Source organism: Anomaloglossus baeobatrachus, chromosome 4 (genome assembly GCF_048569485.1).
Source record: "Anomaloglossus baeobatrachus isolate aAnoBae1 chromosome 4, aAnoBae1.hap1, whole genome shotgun sequence".
NCBI lineage: Eukaryota > Metazoa > Chordata > Amphibia > Anura > Aromobatidae > Anomaloglossus > Anomaloglossus baeobatrachus.
The window spans coordinates 284329302-284349951 of NC_134356.1; the positions used below are offsets into that span (position 1 = coordinate 284329302).

At 47.6% G+C, this 20650-nt stretch overlaps 1 protein-coding gene across 1 annotated transcript in view; it reads left to right on the forward strand.

Moving 5' to 3' along the window:
* The window catches only part of RAB21 (RAB21, member RAS oncogene family), a 51090-nt gene extending 36400 nt beyond the window's left edge, over nt 1-14690 (forward strand). Inside the window, exons 5-7 of the mRNA XM_075342477.1 lie at nt 10760-10814; nt 10919-11007; nt 13335-14690. Coding sequence (XP_075198592.1) covers nt 10760-10814; nt 10919-11007; nt 13335-13471 — 281 coding nt within the window. The 3' untranslated portion in view covers nt 13472-14690. The remainder of the gene's footprint in view (nt 1-10759; nt 10815-10918; nt 11008-13334) is intronic.
* The last annotated feature ends 5960 nt before the right edge of the window (nt 14691-20650 follow it).

A 20650-nucleotide genomic window follows, 5' to 3' on the forward strand; every position in this document is an offset into this window, starting at 1 on the left:
GATGCTTCTTCAAAGAAGTACCTTGCTGGGCTCCCTTTTGCTGGATCCAGGCTATTCGGTGAACTGGATGAAATTATTAAGGAGGCTACTGGCGGGAATAGTACTTCCTCCTCTTGACTATCTGTCCGCACCAGCAACGTCCTTAGTCGGTGGCAGGCTCTCCCACTTTGGCGACGTGTGGTTTCAACACGTCTCCGATCAGTGGGTGCGGGATATCCTCTCCCACGGCTACAGGATAGAATTCTCTTCCAGCCCGCCAAACAGATTTTTTCTTTCAACTCCCCCCTGCTCCAAGGCCGCCGCCTTCTCTCAGGCTGTGGCATCCTTGCAGGCCAACGGAGTAATTGTTCCGGTTCCCGCCCGGGAACGGTTCAGAGGTTTCTACTCAAATCTCTTCCTAGTCCCCAAAAAGGACGGTTCCTTCCGGCCCATCCTGGATCTCAAGCTTCTCAACAAGCATGTTCAGGTGCGGCATTTTCGCATGGAGTCTCTGCGGTCAGTCATTGCCTCTGTCCCAAGGGGATTTCCTGGCATCCATCGACATCAGAGATGCCTATCTGCATGTTCCAATTGCAGTTTCACACCAGCGTTGGCTACGTTTTGCAATCGGAGAGGAACATTTCCAATTCGTGGCTCTCCCCTTCGGGTTAGCCACGGCCCCGCGAGTATTCACCAAGGTCATGGCAGCAGTGGTTGCGGTTCTGCACCTCCAGGGGGTGGCAGTGATTCCTTACCTGGACGACCTTCTAGTCAAGGCTTCATCCAGCGCAGACTGTCAGCGGAGTGTCTCGCTCACTCTCGCCCAATTCGGGTGGCTTGTCAATCTGCCCAAATCCACTCTGACTCCGACCCAGAGGCTCACGTACCTAGGGATGCAGTTCGAGACTCTGCCGGCACTTGTGAATCTGCCCTTAGTCAAACAGCAGTCCCTCCATCTGGCGGTGCGCTCTCTGCTGAGGCCCCGCCGTCATTCCATCAGGCACCTAATGCAGGTGCTGGGTCAGATGGTGGCGTCAATGGAGGCTGTTCCCTTTGCCCAGTTCCATCTGCGTCCTCTACAGCTGGACATTCTCCGCTGTTGGGACAAGCGGACTTCCTCCTTGCACAGGCTAGTGGCTCTGTCGCCACAGACCAGGGGCTCACTTCAGTGGTGGCTTCGGCCCCTCTCTCTGTCTCAGGGACGCTCCTTCCTGGCCCCGTCCTGGGTGATCCTCACCACGGATGCCAGTCTATCCGGCTGGGGAGCGGTATGTCTCCACCACCGAGCACAGGGCACTTGGACTCCGTCCGAGTCAGCCCTTTCAATCAATGTGCTGGAAACCAGAGCTGTGCTTCTAGCTCTCCTAGCCTTTCACCACCTTTTGGCGGGCAAGCACATCCGAGTCCAGTCAGACAACGCGACAGCGGTTGCCTACATCAATCACCAAGGCGGGACACGCAGCCGCCTGGCAATGTTGGAGGTAGAACGCATCCTTCAATGGACGGAGGACTCCAAGTCCACCATATCCGCAGTCCACATCCCAGGCGTGGAAAACTGGGAAGCAGATTATTTCAGCCGTCAAACTGTGGACAGTGGCGAGTGGTCCCTGCATCCGGCAGTGTTTCAGTCAATCTGCCGCAAGTGGGGCACTCTGGAAGTGGATCTAATGGCATCCCGGCACAACAACAAGGTTCCGGTTTACATGGCTCGTTCCCACGATCCTCAGGCCTTTGCAGCGGACGCTCTGGTTCAAGATTGGTCCCAGTTTCGTCTGTCCTACGTGTTTCCCCCTCTAGCTCTCTTGCCCAGAGTTCTGCGCAAGATCAGAATGGAGGGCCGTCGGGTCATCCTCATTGCACCGGACTGGCCCAGGCGAGCTTGGTACCCAGACCTGCTCCATCTGTCCGTAGAGGTGCCGTGGCATCTTCCGGACCGTCCATACCTTCTCTCACAAGGTCCGTTTTTCTGCCAGAATTCTGCGGCTCTCAGATTGACGGCGTGGCTCTTGAGTCCTGGATCTTGACGACTTCTGGTATCCCCCCTGAAGTCATCTCCACTATGACTCGGGCTCTGAAGTCTTCCTCGGCCAAAATCTATCACAGGACCTGGAGAATTTTCCTGTCCTGGTGTCGCTCTTCTGGCCATGCTCCTTGGCCTTTTTCCTTGCCGACCCTTCTGTCCTTTCTACAGTCCGGTCTGCAGCTAGGACTATCCCTCAATTCCCTCAAGGGACAAGTCTCGGCTCTGTCAGTGTTGTTCCAGCGGCGTATCGCCCAGCTGGCTCAGGTGCGCACCTTCATGCAGGGCGCATCTCACATCATTCCGCCTTACCGGCGGCCCTTGGATCCCTGGGACCTCAATCTGGTCCTCACGGCCTTGCAGAAACCCCCCTTTGAGCCTCTTAGGGAGGTTTCTTTGTCTCGTCTTTCACAGAAAGTGGTCTTTCTTGTGGCCATAACTTCCCTCAGTAGAGTCTCTGATTTGGCTGCGTTCTCTTCGGAGTCACCTTTTTTGGTGTTTCATCAAGACAAGGTGGTTCTCCGTCCGACTCCGGACTTTCTCCCTAAGGTGGTTTCTCCTTTCCACCTTAACGAGGACATTTCCCTGCCTTCCTTTTTGTCCGGCTCCTGTTCATCGCTTTGAAAAAGCGTTGCATACTCTGGATCTGGTGCGGGCGCTCCGGATCTATGTGTCTCGCACCGCTGTTCTTAGGCGGTGCACCTCTCTTTTTGTGCTAACCACAAGTCGGCGTAAGGGCCTCTCGGCTTCTAAGCCGACCTTAGCTCATTGGATTAGGTCGGCCATTTCCGATGCCTACCAGTGTACTCAGGTGCCTCCCCCGGTGGGGATCAAGGCACACTCGACCAGAGCTGTCGGTGCCTCCTGGGCTTTCAGGCACCAGGCTGCCACTTGGACTAGCCTGCATACCTTTTCAAAGCACTACAAAGTGCATGCTCATGCTTCGGCAGATGCGAGCTTGGGCAGACGCATCCTTCAGGCGGCTGTCGCCCATTTGTGAAGTTAGGCTCTGCCTACTTCTCAGTTTTCTGTTTATTCCCACCCATGGACTGCTTTGAGACGTCCCAATGTCTGGGTCTCCCATAGGAACGATAAAGAAAAAGAGAATTTTGTTTACTTACCGTAAATTCTTTTTCTTATAGTTCCGTATTGGGAGACCCAGCTCCCTCCCTGTTGCCTGTTGGCAGTTTCTTGTTCCGCGTGTTATCACCGGCTGTTGTAGACAGTCTCCGGTTGTTCCGGTTCTTGCTCTGTCTTTACCTGTGGGTGGCTATTCTCCTTTAGCTTTTGCACTAAACTTGCTAGATCTGGTTATCCAGGGGGTGTATAAGCTCAGAGGGAAGAGCTACACTTTTTAGTGTAGTAGTTTGTGTGTCCTCCGGAGGCAGAAGCTATACACCCAATGTCTGGGTCTCCCAATACGGAACTATAAGAAAAAGAATTTACGGTAAGTAACAAAATTCTTTTCTTCGGCGCTCCATTGGGAGACCCAGACGATTGGGTGTATAGCACTGCCTCCGGAGGCCACACAAAGCAATTACACTAAAAAGTGTAAGGCCCCTCCCCTTCTGGCTATACACCCCCAGTGGGATCACTGGCTCACCAGTTTTCTGCTTTGTGCGAAGGAGGTCAGACATCCACGCATAGCTCCACTGTTTAGTCAGCAGTAGCTGCTGACTATGTCGGATGGAAGAAAAGAGGGCCCATATACGGCCCCCAGCATGCTCCCTTCTTACCCCACTTGTGGTTCGTAAGGTTGAGGTACCCATTGCGGGTACGGAGGCTGGAGCCCACATGCTGCTTTCCTTCCCCATCCCCCTGAGGGGCTCTGTGGAAGTGGGATCTTACCGGCCCCCAAGCCCTGAGGCCGGGCTCCATCCACAGACCCAGTGAACCTGATGGATACGGAGCTGTGTACCATTCAGGGACAAGGCCCTGCAACTTTCAGGTACTCTGTGTCCCCTTTCAGGCGGGCACGCACACACCAGACTTGCTGGGTGTGTTAGTGCGCCGGGGACAGTAACGCTGGGGTTTGAGTCACAGCAGCTTAGCTGTGTGACTTCATGTGCTGGGAACTACCGCGCCGGCCACTCTCGGAGCGGTGGCGCGGCTGGGACTTGTAGTGCGCCGGGGACTTAGCGCCGACCGCGCTTTTACGGCGGCGGCGCTTATAACTTTAGTCCCCGGCTTTTGCGGCCTAGCTCCGCTTCGTTCCCGCCCCCTCCCTGTCAATCAGGGAAGGGGAGAGACGCTGTACGTTTACTCAGCGCCGAGGGCTGGAGCCTTATTTACATGCTCCAGCCCTCTCACTTGGCACAGTGGAACGCAGGTTTCCCGCTTTTGGTCTGGCACGCCCAGGGCCCGCCCCCCCCTCCACAGGACGCCGGCAGCCATTCCTGCATGCAGTTCTGGCTGGAGGACGGACACAGGCTCTGGGAGACCCAGACTAGGGATTTCTGGCGACCACACACCCGCGTTTAGCGGGCGGTAAGCAGCACTTTAGTGCTGGCCCCTCTTGTGCCACAGTGTGTATTGGTGTACTTTTTCCTGTACCAGATATATATATATATATATATATATATATATATATATATATATATATATATATATATATATATATATATATATATATATATATATATATATATATATATATATATATATATATATATATATATATATATATATATATATATATATATATATATATATATATATTATACTGCACTGTACGGTCGCTTCTTGGCTGTATACCCTTTATTGCTCTGGGAAGACAACAACATGTCATCCACAAAACGCAAGGGTGCCAAGGCACGGGCTGTATACACTGCTTGTACAGCATGTGGGGCTAATCTACCAGCAGGCTCCAACGACTCTCATTGTGTGCAATGTTCAGTCCCAGTGGCACTTCGTCAGCCAGAGCCTATGGTGGTAGTAGCCCAGGCAGAGTCGCCTGTGAACCCTGCCCCGGTGACGGGGACAGAATTTGCAGTCTTTGCTGATAAAATGTCTGTGACTATGACAAAAATCCTGGAGACCTTGCAGTCCAGGCCAGTTGCTCAGACCATGGACACTACTGTCCCTATGTTCCCCGGTCCCCCTCAGTTGGAACTTATCCGTACTTCACGGGGGTCCCAGGCATCACTGGCTGAGGGCTCTGACTCCGATGACAGTCCCAGGCCGCCTAAGCGAGCTCGCTGGGAGAGACCCTCCACGTCATCACGCGGGTCAGGGTCTCAGCGAGAAGGGTCTCTATATGATGAGACAGAGGTGGGTGATCAGGAGTCTAGCCCTGACACCGCACTCAATTTGGATACGCCAGATGGTGACGCCATGGTAAATGACCTTATAGCGGCCATCAATAGGCTGTTGGATATTTCTCCCCCAGCCCCTTCAGCAGAGGAGGCAGCTGCCCAGCAGGAGAAATTCCATTTCCTGTATCCCAAGCGTAAATTGAGCACCTTTCTGGACCACTCTGACTTCAGAGCATCAATCCAGAAACACCATGCTTATCCGGACAAGCGTTTTTCCAAACGTCTTAAGGATACACGTTATCCCTTTCCCCCTGACGTGGTCAAACGCTGGACCCAGTGTCCAAAAGTGGACCCTCCAATATCCAGGCTTGCAGCTAGATCCATAGTTGCAGTGGAGGATGGGGCTTCACTTAAAGATGCCAATGACAGACAGATGGACCTTTGGTTGAAATCTGTCTATGAAGCTATTGGCGCGTCGTTTGCTCCAGCATTCGCGGCCGTGTGGGCGCTCCAAGCTATTTCAGCTGGTTTGGCACAGGTGGACTCTTTCATACGTCCAGCAGTGCCGCAAGTGGCGTCCTTAAGTACGCAAATGACTGCGTTTGCGACCTACGCTATTAATGCGGTACTGGACTCTACGAGCCGTACCGCAATGGCTTCCGCCAACTCTGTAGTTTTGCGCAGAGCCTTGTGGTTAAAGGAATGGAAAGCAGATTCTGCTTCTAAAAAATGTTTAACCAGCTTGCCATTATCTGGAGACAGACTTTTTGGTGAGCAATTGGCGGAAATCATTAAACAGTCCAAAGGTAAGGACTCTTCCTTACCCCAGCCCAGATCAAGCAAACCTCAACAGAGGAAGTGGCAGTCAAAGTTTCGGTCCTTTCGAGGCTCGGGCAAGCCCCAGTTCGCCTCGTCCAAAGGGACTCAGAAAGAGCAAAGGAGCTCTGATTCCTGGCGGGCTCACTCACGCCCCAAGAAAGCAGCCGGAGGTACCGCTTCCAAGGCGGCTGCCTCATGACTTTCGGCCGCCTCCCTCCGCATCCTCGGTCGGTGGCAGGCTCTCCCGCTTTTGCGACATTTGGCTGCCACAGGTCAAAGACCGGTGGGTAACAGACATTTTGTCTCACGGGTACAGGATAGAGTTCAGTTCTCGTCCTCCGCCTCGGTTCTTCAGAACTTCCCCACATCCCGACCGAGCAGATGCCCTTCTGCAGGCGGTGAATTCTCTAAGAGCAGAAGGAGTGGTGGTCCCTGTTCCTCTTCAGGAACAAGGACAAGGTTTTTACTCCAATCTCTTTGTGGTGCCAAAAAAGGACGGCTCATTCCGTCCTGTTCTGGACCTAAAACTGCTCAACAAGCATGTGAACGCCAGGCGGTTCCGGATGGAATCCCTCCGCTCAGTCATTGCCTCAATGTCTCAAGGAGATTTCCTAGCATCAATAGACATCAAAGATGCTTATCTCCACGTGCCGATTGCTACAGAGCACCAACGTTTTCTACGCTTCGTGATAGGAGACGACCATCTTCAGTTCGTAGCTCTGCCATTTGGTCTGGCGACAGCCCCACGGGTGTTCACCAAGGTCATGGCGGCAGTGGTAGCAGTCTTGCACTCTCAGGGACACTCTGTGATCCCTTACTTGGACGATCTACTTGTCAAGGCACCCTCTCAGGAGGCATGCCAACTCAGCCTGAATGTTGCACTGGAGACTCTCCAGACGTTCGGGTGGATCATCAACTTCTCAAAGTCAACTCTGTTACCGACCCAATCGCTAACGTATCTTGGCATGGAGTTTCATACTCTCTCAGCGATAGTGAAGCTTCCGCTGGACAAGCAGAGGTCACTACAGACTGGGGTGCAGGCTCTCCTTCAAAGTCAGTCGCACTCCTTAAGACGCCTCATGCACTTCCTCGGAAGATGGTGGCGGCAATGGAGGCGGTTCCGTTTGCGCAGTTTCATCTGCGCCCACTTCAATGGGACATTCTCCGCCAATGGGACGGGAAGTCAACTTCCCTGGACAGGAAAGTCTCCCTTTCCCAGACGGCCAAAGACTCTCTGCAGTGGTGGCTTCTTCCCACCTCATTATCACAGGGAAGATCCTTCCTACCACCGTCCTGGGCGGTGGTCACGACGGACGCGAGTCTCCTCAGGGTGGGGAGCAGTTTTTCTCCACCACAGGGCTCAGGGTACGTGGACTCAGCAGGAGTCCACCCTTCCGATCAATGTTCTGGAGATCAGAGCAGTGTATCTTGCCCTACTAGCCTTCCAGCAGTGGCTGGAAGGAAAGCAGATCCGAATTCAGTCGGACAACTCCACAGCGGTGGCATACATCAACCACCAAGGGGGGACTCGCAGTCGGCAAGCCTTCCAGGAAGTCCGGCGGATCCTGATGTGGGTGGAAGCCACGGCCTCCACCATATCCGCAGTTCACATCCCCGGCGTAGAAAACTGGGAAGCAGACTTCCTCAGTCGCCAGGGCATGGACGCAGGGGAATGGTCCCTTCACCCGGAAGTGTTTCAGGAAATCTGTCGCTGCTGGGGAAGGCCGGACGTCGATCTAATGGCGTCCCGGCACAACAACAAGGTCCCGACCTTCATGGCACGGTCTCGCGATCACAGAGCTCTGGCGGCAGACGCCTTAGTGCAAGATTGGTCGCAGTTCCGGCTCCCTTATGTGTTTCCACCTCTGGCACTCTTGCCCAGGGTGCTACGCAAGATCAGATCCGACTGCAGCCGCGTCATACTCGTCGCCCCAGACTGGCCAAGGAGGGCGTGGTATCCGGATCTGTGGCATCTCACGGTCGGCCAACCGTGGGCACTACCAGACCGACCAGACTTACTGTCCCAAGGGCCGTTTTTCCATCGGAATTCCGCGGCCCTGAACCTGACTGTGTGGCCATTGAGTCCTGGATCCTAGCGTCTTCAGGATTATCCCAAGGGGTCGTTGCCACCATGAGACAGGCTAGGAAGCCCACGTCCGCTAAGATCTACCACAGAACGTGGAGGATATTCTTATCCTGGTGCTCTGCTCAGGAGTGTCTCCCTGGCCATTTGCATTGCCTACCTTTCTTTCTTTCCTACAGTCTGGGTTAGAAAAAGGTTTGTCGCTCGGCTCCCTTAAGGGGCAAGTCTCGGCGCTATCCGTCTTTTTTCAGAAGCGTCTAGCACGACTCTCTAAGGTGCGCACGTTCCTGCAGGGGGTTTGTCATATCGTACCCCCGTACAAGCGACCATTAGATCCATGGGACCTGAACAGGGTGCTAGTTGCCCTCCAGAAGCCGCCCTTCGAGCCTCTGAGGGAGGTTTCACTTTCTAGACTGTCACAGAAAGTGGCTTTTCTGGTAGCGATCACATCTCTTCGGAGAGTGTCTGAGCTAGCAGCGCTGTCATCCAAGGCTCCCTTCCTGGTCTTCCACCAGGACAAGGTAGTGCTGCGCCCCATTCAGGAGTTTCTCCCGAAGGTGGTATCCTCTTTTCATCTTAATCAGGATATCTCTTTGCCTTCTTTTTGTCCTCATGCAGTTCATCGGTATGAGAAGGATTTACATTTGTTAGATCTGGTGCGAGCACTCAGAATCTACATTTCCCGCACGGCGCCCCTGCGCCGTTCGGATGCACTCTTTGTCCTTGTCGCTGGTAAGCGCAAGGGGTCGCAGGCTTCTAAGGCCACCCTGGCTCGATGGATCAAAGAACCAATTCTTGAGGCCTACCGTTCTGCTGGGCTTCCGGTTCCATCAGGGCTGAAGGCCCATTCTACCAGAGCCGTGGGTGCGTCCTGGGCATTGCGTCACCAGGCTACGGCTCAACAGGTGTGCCAGGCAGCTACCTGGTCGAGTCTGCACACTTTCACCAAACATTATCAGGTGCATACCTATGCTTCGGCGGACGCCAGCCTAGGTAGAAGAGTCCTGCAGGCGGCAGTTGCCTCCCCGTAGGGGAGGGCTGTCTTTGCAGCTCTAACATGAGGTATCTCTTTACCCACCCAGGGACAGCTTTTGGACGTCCCAATCGTCTGGGTCTCCCAATGGAGCGCCGAAGAAGGGAATTTTGTTACTTACCGTAAATTCCTTTTCTTCTAGCTCCTATTGGGAGACCCAGCACCCGCCCTGTTGTCCTTCGGGATTTTTGGTTGTTTTTCGGGTACACATGTTGTTCATGTTGAATGGTTTTCAGTTCTCCGAGGTTATTTCGGAGGGAATTTGTTTAAACCAGTTATTGGCTTTCCTCCTTCTTGCTTTTGCACTAAAACTGGTGAGCCAGTGATCCCACTGGGGGTGTATAGCCAGAAGGGGAGGGGCCTTACACTTTTTAGTGTAATTGCTTTGTGTGGCCTCCGGAGGCAGTGCTATACACCCAATCGTCTGGGTCTCCCAATAGGAGCTAGAAGAAAAGGAATTTACGGTAAGTAACAAAATTCCCTTCTTTCTCCTCTCTGGGGGGAGAACTCTAGCCAATGCATCTCATTAGCTGCCAAGTTAGTTTGCTCAAGTCTGCCCAAGATGGCTGTTAGATACAACATGGCTGCTCAGCATATTATGGCTGACTATTCTCTAACAATCTCAGCTGTAATCTACAGAAAGGAAGAAGCAATCAGACTGCTGATCCTTATAGCTCCCTAGGGGGACTAGTAAAATAAAAAAAAAACTAAGTTAAAATCATCCCCCTGCCCCCCAATTCACCATTGAAAATGAAAGGGTTTAAATATTTTTTTTTAAAATATACACAAGTGCGAAGAGCCTGCATCAAAAGGAAAAAAACAGGCTGTCCATGTACGTCAGCAGTTAAGGGGTTACAGGGAATCTGTCAGCTATGTAAGAGGACATCATGTTAAGGTGATTAAAACATTGAATTCAGCGATTTGTCACTAGGCTTTTTATTAATTTCTCCTTACTCAAATGGAAATCTGCTTTTTGGAAGGAACAGCATACCAATTCTTTCAGCGCGTTTGCTGCATTATTATGCAATGAGTGAATAAATGCAGCTGCTTTTGTGGTGAATGAAACTAATTTTATTTTAATGTACTGTAGATAAATAATGCAGCAAAAAAGTGTGAACATTACCATACGCTTCTCAGGTGAGGTATGATAAACGTGCTAGCTGTGACATTCTGAAGATGTGATCAGACAACTTAATGTCCCTAAATTACCTTCTTGGCAGTTGGTAAAATTTTCCTCTCCTGACCCTGGAACCTGTCAATAGGCTAAGGATTGCTTGCTAGACTCCACCATGCCAGTCTGTAGCCTGCTGCCGGGTATCATGGTCCTCCTGCAGGTTATTCTAGTTGCTTGCAGTGCCATGCAAAGTCTGTTGGATGCTCTCTTTAAACCCTCTTTAAACGCATGTCCTGTGCTCCGGCTGCTTATAGATGGGATCTCTATTAGAAGAGTTGGATGGTGTTCACTTGGTGTCAGTGTAATAATTCTTATGATTGTGAAGCTTTCAAACTTCTATATATCAATGGCTTGGCTTTTTGCAATATAATTTTCTTATTTCAATTCTTTCTAACAGGAAACAAAGTAGATTTGGAAAAGGAAAGGCACGTCTCTGTTCAAGAAGCAGAAGCGTAAGGTTCATTTCATTACAAGTAGTCAAATGTTTTTGTTTTTTTAAAAAAAAAATAAAAAATTTAAAGGAAACTTTTTTTTTTTTTTTTTTTTTTTTTTTCAGGTATGCAGAATCCGTGGGTGCAAAGCACTATCACACTTCAGCCAAGCAAAATAAGGGAATTGAAGAGTTATTCCTCGATCTCTGTAAAAGTAAGTATTCAGGGCGTTTCTCTTAATAGAAGTTGTCTAAAACGATCTGCTCATGACAGGTGGGCTTTGTGGAGCCCACTCAAATGCTACATGATTGCTAAATGCCTTCAGGTTTAAGCACAAAAAATGGCTCAATGTTGGCTCCTTCTGTTAAGGAGCACAGCTCATACTTAAAATTTATCTTTTCAGTAAGATTTGGTTTGATTCCTGGACCCAGTGTAATGGTTGCATCCATTATCTGTGGCCGCTGGATGACAACCCTGGCAACCGCCTCATATCTCCTGGCATCTGCAGTTGTTTCTTATCATTAGTGCAACCCAACGACTTATAATGGTACACCCACCACTCAGTAATTATCACACCTGGTAGCGGCTTTATACACTATCCACTGGCCTATTCCAAAGACTGCTGCTTTCCTTTCTCACAGTCGGACATGTTGGTAATTTGCTGCCAAACCTGACCTGATTTTGAAGAAACCCAGGAATATCAAAAGGAGGGGGGGGGGGGGGGGTACACTGCTAATCAGGCTGGTTTCAGACGTCCGTGTTTAATCAGGTACCAGTCACACGCATGGCTATGGTCACACATGTGACATCCGTGTTTGCATACATGTGACACGTACCGGGTAAAACACATGTCTCTGTAATGAAAAGATGTTCTATATTTACCTGTATCCAGCGACGTTGTCTCTGGCTCTGCTGCGTCCCGCTCCTGATCTCCGCTCATTATTTTCATTGATTATTCACTGCCTGAGGATCTGGAAGCCGGAACATTGCGGGGACAGGCTGGGTACAGCACGGCCGAGAACAGCATTGATGGGGACATCGCCGGTGACAGGTGAGTATACAGCAGTTTGTGCAGTGGCATCCAGGGACTCATCAGGGTTCCCAATGAACTATCATGAACCCCTGGAAGTCACCATCGTGACTCACTGTAGCGCAGTTGTCGCAGGGGTGTCATCAGAGTTCATTGGGATATCCGATTTACCTCCTGGACGTTCCTGAACACACACTGCTGGCAGGATACTCGCCTGTCACTAAGCGATGTCCCCAGCCATGCTGTCCTTGGCGGTGCTGTCTCTTTTGCTGTCACTGCGATGCCCCTGCTCCCAGCTGCTCAACGCGGTGAATGATCAATGAAAATAATGAGCGGGGGTCAGGAGCGGGAGGCAGCAGAGCCGGAGACAGTATCGCTGGGGAGAAGTAAATATAGAAAATCTTTTTTTATTTAAAAACCCGTGTTTTCTCCGGTACGTGTCACACGGATCACATCAGTGTGCGGTCCGTGTGACACCCGTGCTGCCGGAGAAAAACGGGCACGTCTCCGTGTGAAATAGCAGGGCCACAGGGTCCATGTGAAAACACGGCCGTGTGAGTGCACAATAGGGTAACATGGGTACGTGACATCCGTGTTTAAAAACTGATGTCACACGTACCTAAAACACGGACATCTGAAACCAGCCTTATACTAATTATACCAATAGTATATAGAGCCTGGGGTGTACTCTCTAATGCAGCAAACGAGACTAACATGAAATGAAGAGGAAAGCACTACAAAACCAGATTGCATGAAAAAAATAATAAAATATCTATATATATCTTTATTGAAAACACACCTAAAAAGTAAAACCAACATTCTATCAGGACATGAATAGACACCGTAATAGTCAAAAGATGCGCTGCCCTGTAAGGCGTACCCAATATAGTGAGTAATCAGAATTGATAGCTCTGCCAGCTAGTGCAGTGCAAGCTGACAAACCACCCATCCGGGGCTGAGGGCCCACAATGTGTGACCAAAGGCACAGAACGCTGATGAATACATATACCATGGAGCACAAATAAAGTTGGAAAACCTGGTAAGAAGTGCCCAAGGAAAAAGGCCTGGTGTGGCGCTAATGCACACATAGTATGATGAAAGCAGTAGGGGAACAAGACCAGTGTGAAAATGGATGTCCTGGGGGAGCGGACCTCAGGCGTATCGCTGCAGCACGGCTTCGTCAGTGGAGGTCTCTGGCCTTTACCACATTGTGGACTCTCAGCCCTGGGTGGGTGGCTCATTGGCTTCCACATGCTCATTACTTAAGTCACACGCAAGGAAATCTGTTAATAACTTACATTGTAGCCACCATCTCCACCCCACCCGATCCTCTGAGCAGGAAAATGCAAGTGTGCAAACTGCTTCATATTGTATTGCTCAAATTTGGTAAAATGGTCTGTGGTAGAGACTCTAAGAACAAAGCATGTATTTTAGTGAATTGTTCTGTTAACCCAATTAAAGGCTAACCATATATACTAATTTATTGATTATTTTTCCTTTCACTTCTATAGGAATGATAGAAACTGCACAAGTAGATGAAAGAGCCAAAGGCAATGGGCCAAGCCAATCGGGAACTGCAAGGAGAGGAGTACAGATTGTAGATGATGAACCACAGGCACAGAGCGCGGGCGGATGTTGTTCTGGATAACGTGTGAACTGAGCAGATACTTGTCCGATCAGGAAGATTGCCATATTCTAAGTCACCTATTCTTTTACCATTGGAGTAACAGAATTTAACAGTGTTTAAATGAAGAAAAAATAAAATAAAAAAATATATAAAAAGTTCCAAAATCCGTCAGGAAGCGGTAAACTAGCGGAGTGCGTGACCAGAGAATTGGCATTTTCTACAGCTGATAACCGAGCAATTACCAATGGCCTTTTTACATATGTTTTTCTTTAATGAAGAATAATATGCATGTAGAAAAGACCTACTTAAAGCTTCATTTATATTCTTTTTAAACCTGTTCTTTATTTAATAACTTATGTACATTGTTAGGATGGTATGCACTTTGCTGCCCTTTGTATTTTGTGGAAAACTAATTGTATTCTAAAATGCATTCCCCAGCCCCCCGGCAGACACCAGTCAGATTTTTGCAGGGTTTGCACATGTTCTAACTGTCCATTTTGGTTCTACTTAATTCTGTAAAATGATCTGGTCAATGTGCACTGTGCATTACATATTAAATATTTTATCTGCTTTTTCCTGTGCAAAATGTCCTAGAACTGTGTGACTGCAGCTGGCAGGTTGTCCTAATACTGTTCTGCAAGTGACCTTTGTCTTGTCCCGACTCATCACGTGTCCATACGACTTGCTCTAATTGCGGTGATTGCATACACATTGGCGTATAATCCAGCTGATAAGAAAGGATCCAGATTATCATATCACATAGAAATCTAATGAAAAATCCACCTGGTGGAGGAGAACATAGAACCAGCACTTATGTCCTACTTATCGGCCTTCCTCCCGTGTAATTGCTATTATTCGTTGTAGAATAAACCATTTATGCCTAACATTTCTTATGAAAATAACTTGAAATTATTCTAAAATATTTTTTTCCTGTTATCGGTTTCTTACGTTTCTTTTTTTTTTTTTTTTTTCTTTGCCTTTCCCTTGTTCTTTTTACGTCACTAAACTATAACACTGACCTGTTCGAAGCTTTCCAATCGGTTAAGTAGATCTAAGTGTCATGGTATTAACCTTTTTGTGGTTCCTTGGAAAATGTCTGTTCACTTGTATGATGGCTTTCCTGCACTATATTTGTAGATAAATACAGGGGGATTGTGGTGAATAGGGGTTATGTTTGACATCCATTTTTGTTTTAATTCACAAAAACAGTAAAGGTAACGGTCAAAGATCTGGCTAGAAATCACTTGCCTCATTTCTTGTTGTCCTTTTTTGCCTTTGTTCATACGTAGAAATGGAAGAATATCTGTTATTATTTAAAGGGGCTGTCCACTACTTAATAAACTCCTTTTCATGCCACATGTTTGGAGCGGGACAAATATATAAGATAAGAGATTATATATATTAGAGATCAAAATCTATTTCTGTCTCCAAACATGGGGAATGAGAAAGGGTTAAACAAATAGTGGACAACTCCTTTTAAATATTCAGTTGTGCCATTCATATTTCTCTATCGCTTTCATTGGGGTCCCCAATGAAGGCTCAGATTTTTTTTTACGGTGAGTACACAAAAATACTTCTATTTTCACTATTACTGACGTGTGTGTATATATATAATATAGTGCTATTAAATATAATAGCTCTATATACATGAATAAACATTATAGCATCCTAATATTAACTGTAAGGGGATACACTGGGCTCTTACCCATCTTTTATTTTCTAGAGGCTTAGGGCGGCGTCACACGCAATGATATATCGGGCTATATATGTCGTCGGGGTCATGGATTCCGTGACACACATCCGGCATCGATAGAGATATCGTAGCGTGTGACAGTTACGAACGACTGAACGAGCAAAAATACTCACCTTATTGTTGCTTGTTGACACATTGTTCATTTTCATAGTCGTTCCTCCTTCCGTGCTCTTGTTGTTCATCATTCCCGAGGCAGCACACATCGCTCCGTGTGACACCCTGAGAACGACGAACACAGCTTACCTGCGTCCTGCCGGCAATGCTGAAGGAAGGAGGTGGGTGGGATGTTACCGCCGCTCATCTCCACCCCTCCGCTTCTATTGGCCGGCCGCTGTGTGACGCCGAACGTCCCTCCTCCTTCAGGAAGTGGATGTTTGCTGCCCACAGCGAGGTCATTCGAGAGGTAAGTCTGTGTGATGGGGGTAAACTACTTTGTGCCATGGATAACAAATTGGCCGTGGCGCACAAACGATGGGGGCGGGTGCGATCGCACAATATAGTGTCCCGTGTAAGGCCGCCTTAATACCAAACATCTTCCTTGCATGTGTTTTCTCTGTGTCCTCAAAGAATAAGTAGCCACTAGTCTTGTTGCTGAATTGTCATAGGACTGAACTAACGTTATGGTGCAGAATCTGTATTGGTAGGTGTCAGATTCCAGAGGCATGACCGGACTGTTCTGGGCTACAAGGCTTGTGCTGGGAATTGGCCGATCACATGTATGATTGTTGGGGATTCTGTGTGCAGAGGAGAGGTCAGAACACAAGCTGTAGAGGAAGACTGTATTTCTGAATTATGCTAATTCCTGTTACAATGGTGACACTCGAAGCTGTGAGCTTAGGGTGGAGTCACACGTGGTAGAAAAATATTTCCCAGCTGCAATTCAGCAGCAAAATGTGAGTGGGTTTTTGCTGTGGAATTTTGCATATCATTGACAACTTAGTATTCCATATACAAAATCTGCAACACCCAGAAAATGCTGGTGGAGAAATTCATGGTGTCTGTTTTCCTCCTACATCAGACATGCAAATGTACACAAGGTTCGAAAGATGGGCCGATAACATCTTTAGGCTGCTTTCACACTACTTTTTTTTTTTTTTTGCATGCGTCATGAACTTTTTTTTTTTGACTGCAAAAGTGGATCCTGTTTTTGCAGAGAAAAACGCATGCAAATGCATGTTATTTTGCAGGATCCTGTCACTTGACGTTTATGGGCGGGCATTGGAGTCATGTGATCGGGAGTGAGGGGAACTGAACGTGAGACTGGGAGCCGGCATCTGACAGCTGTGGTAAGCTGTAACTAAGGTAAATATCTGGTAACTAAGTGAAGTGCTTTGCTTGAATACCAGATATCTACCTTGGTTATGAGCGTCCGCAGCTGCTAGGAGCCGGGCTGCCTGCTCCCTGCACATGTAACCAAGGTAAACATCGGGTAACTAAGAAGCGCTTTGCTTGAATACCCGATATTTTACCTTGGTTACGAGCGTCTGCCGCTCTCGGGAGGGGGAGAGCGAGACTGATCACGCGAGGCTGGTTTCTGGGCATGCTCAGTAGAGCAAGCAGGATCCTGTCTTATCAGCATGCCAGCGTTCACATGCGTTTGTGTGCTGTTTAATCAGGATCCAGCGATTTGCAGTATTTAGACGCAGCTCAAAAACGCTAAAAAACTGCAAGTCGCTGGATCCTCACTAGAACGCACGCAAACACATGTTGATGTGTTGATTTGCAATCCATTGCAAATGCATTGAAATGAAAACGCATTTGCACTGGATCCGTTTTGCGTTCATGATGCATGTTAAAAAAAAGGTAGTGTGAAAGCAGCCTTAGATGTAAAGATGCCTGAATTTGCCCACAAGGTGTTTAGAGCAGTTACTGTGTCAGACAAATTCTACCAAGTCTCTGTACATAGAACAAAAGTGTAGTTTTCAGTTTACTGTAATGCTGTCTAAATAGTAATCCTCATGTGGCAATCCCAGTAACCACCAGCATGGAGGATATATGGCATACAGCACCAAAAAAAAAAAATAGAATGACAAATTTTCAATAAATTGGTTGTTAGACATTGCCATAAAATAGAGGTACAAGTGAATCAAGAACCTTACATTGCAGACTCTAAACTAGTCCTTAGTCGGAAGTAACTATGAATAAAGACTAGTTTTATAGACTGTAATGTTTTTAGATCACTCGTACTCATATTGTCAATATGGCTTTTTAAATCTAATTTTATTGTCTAATGTTTGGTGCTGGATTCTATTTAGAGCAGAAATATGTCCTCTACATAATGTTCAGTGTATTCTCCTAAGCATGTGATGCTGCAATCGGGGTGCTGCTTCTGCTTATCACATGGATTCTGCCCAGGGATTTGTCTCATACTAGTTATAGGATTTCTTTGCGAAAGTGGATCCAACAACAGAAATTTCACTGAATAATCTCCAAAGCTACAGCCAATCGTTCTTCCTGGCCTATTTGTGTAAAGGGACAGACTGTTCTCACCTAGGACAGACATTCGGTACAGCATGGCGTGCCAACTACTTGTTTCCCCTCAATCACCATCCCTCCCCTCTTCTTTGATGGCTCAGGCTTTATAGAGCCAGAGATGTGAGGAGACTGATGGGAAAACAAGTAGATGTGAAGTTACATTTTAAATGATTTGCCCCTTTTCATGATGTATGTGCTTGATGTGAAGAATTATCCTAGGCTGATACTTCCTTTAATATCTTACCCATCATCATGGGTAAGCATCATGGGAAGGTTTTGCCTGTCATCTGGATACTAGTTCGTGGCCCAAAGTTGCACCAGCCTGCCATGCAGTCTGTGCCAACATTATATTGTGCAAGGATTGGAGAAAGATGGTTTTTTTTTTTGTTTTTGCGTAATAAAGCCACTGTAATCATTTTTGTTTGGAAACTGAGGTGTAAAAGTTTAGTGGCTTAGGGTATGTGCGCACGTTGCTCTTTACCTGCTTTTTTGCTGCTTTTTCTTCTGCGCTGTTTAATGCCAAAATGGATGTGTTCTTCTATTCAAGCAAAGTCTATGGGAATTTGGGTTTCTTGTTCACACTATGTTGTTCAAAATGCTGCCTTTTTGTGGCAGAACTTTGGTCAAAAACTCAGCTTTTCAAAGAAGCAACATGTCAATTGTTTTTGCCATTTGGGTTTTGCACTGCAAAGCTGAGTTTTTGACCAAAGTTCTGCCACAAAAAGGCAGCATTTTGAACAACATAGTGTGAACAAGAAACCCAAATTCCCATAGACTTTGCTTGAATAGAAGAACACATCCATTTTAGCATTAAACAGCGCAGAAGAAAAAGCAGCAAAAAAGCAGGTAAAAAGCAACGTGCGCACATACCTTTAACCTTCTCCCTTTTTCCAAAACTTTGCCAACATTTTGAAAAGGGTGTAGAGTTTAGAGATGAGGGTTGTCTCTGAGCAATAGATGCATGGTCATTTCTGCCTCAAAATGTAATCCAGCCTATGCGGGCATGCTAAGTTTGGCCCTGGCCCCCAAATGATGTGTCCAGCTCTGTCTGAGTTTGGGGCCTTCTCCATCCTCAGATCCTCAGACTCTCCGCCATATCTTTCTATATCACCTATGGTTATGCTGCTCTTCTACAAACAGTATGCACCAGTGGATGGGTGCAGCCCATGCTTCACGAAGATTCACAGCGGAGACATCCCCCCCCACCCCCCTGTCTGCCTGGGGTTTGGAGACTTGATATAAATCCTGAAAATAACCTGATTAAGATAGAACTTTTAATAATTCTTTATAAAAAGGGAACTGCAAAGCATACCCTTGAGGATTCAAGAAAAGGACCAATAGTGCAATATAACTAGGTGTGAACCCCACGGTGATGCTATGCTGCTAACCCTGTGCCCTAGGGAACTCTCCCCTGCCTATCAATGGAGGATAAACACCCTAACGTAAACAATGGTGCCCCTGTTCCATGCCGACTTGCCCTCGCTGTCCTATAGGCTTGATACAAGAATAATATTATTTTATTATTTATTTTTATAGCGCCATTTATTCCATGGCACTTTACAGTGAAAGAGGGTATACATACAACAATCATTAACAGTACAAAACAGACTGGTATAGGAGGAGAGAGGACCCTGCCCGCGAGGGCTCACAGTCTACAGGGAATGGGTGATGGTACAATAGGTGAGGACAGAGCTGGTTGCGCAGTGGTCTACTGGACTGAGGGCTATTGTAGGTTGTAGGCTTGTTGGAAGAGGTGGGTCTTGAGTTTATGGATATAAACTAATATGGATATAAAACGGAAGACAAGTATGCTACTGTGCTAGAAATACTGTCAAACATGTATGCTTCAACACATTTCTCACCCTCCCCTTTTTTTTTTTCTTCTTCGTTCCGGGGTATGGAAGTACCAGGCTCGTCAGGAGGCTAAAGGTCAGATGATATCATTGATGCCCAAAAATTGGTTATGATTAGAGGTGAGCGAGTCGATAACTATTTGTACTCGCTGTACTCATAACACATACTATCTATTACTCGCGTATTTGTTCCCAATAGCATGTGCAATGCAAGTCAGTGCGGAAAAACTTGCAATGTAACGAGTAACCTAAATTCCGCACTATTCACATGAATAGTGCGGCATTCGGGTTACTCGTTACTTTGCGAGTATTCCCCATTGACTTGCATTGCACACACTATGCAGAACGAATACTTGCGTATTAGACAGTATGTGTTAGTATAGCGAGTACAAATAGCTCATCTCTAGGTATGGTCCATCACGACTGGCTCCCCTGGTACGGTAGCAACATCGTGGTATTATAAATGGAGTGCTCCACAGAATACACCAGTCATCTGTCCAGAGGATCCATGGATACAGCCTATACCCAATGGTATACACTGCTGCAACAGCTGGTGAAGGGAGCCATCCCCTGTTTACAGACCCGATAATATACCAGTTTTGAAGGTTTGGGGGAGTTTTGCAGCCTTTTGATTGGAGAGTGCAGACTTCTTTTTTTTAATTAATAACATTTGATTTTTACAATCTCCTCTGAAAAAACAACTCAGGAGCAGCAAAGTGGATTTCCTAGACATGAACTGGAGAGTTGTGGAGGGATCTTCACTGTGCATAGGCCTTAGGATGTGTTCCTACTGAGATATTAACACTAGAACTACTGAGGTAGTCATTTTGACTACTTTGCACCATGTATTTCTATATAGGTGTCACGAGTCCAGCAGTTCTAGTGTTAAAGCATAGACTTGTGTTTATCTGAGCTTCTGCTATTAAAACTCAGCCAAAAAGAAAGCTCGGAGTGACCATAGCGTGGAGGCATCTCTGCCGGGGTCAGATGGGGCTGTTGGGCTTACTGCTGGACCTGCGGTTACATGGGTCATTACAGCCTCTGGCAGGCAGCAGTACAGTCAGCACATCATGGTGTCCCAGGAAAGAGAACGTTCTCGGCTCCTCGTGTCCACTAATA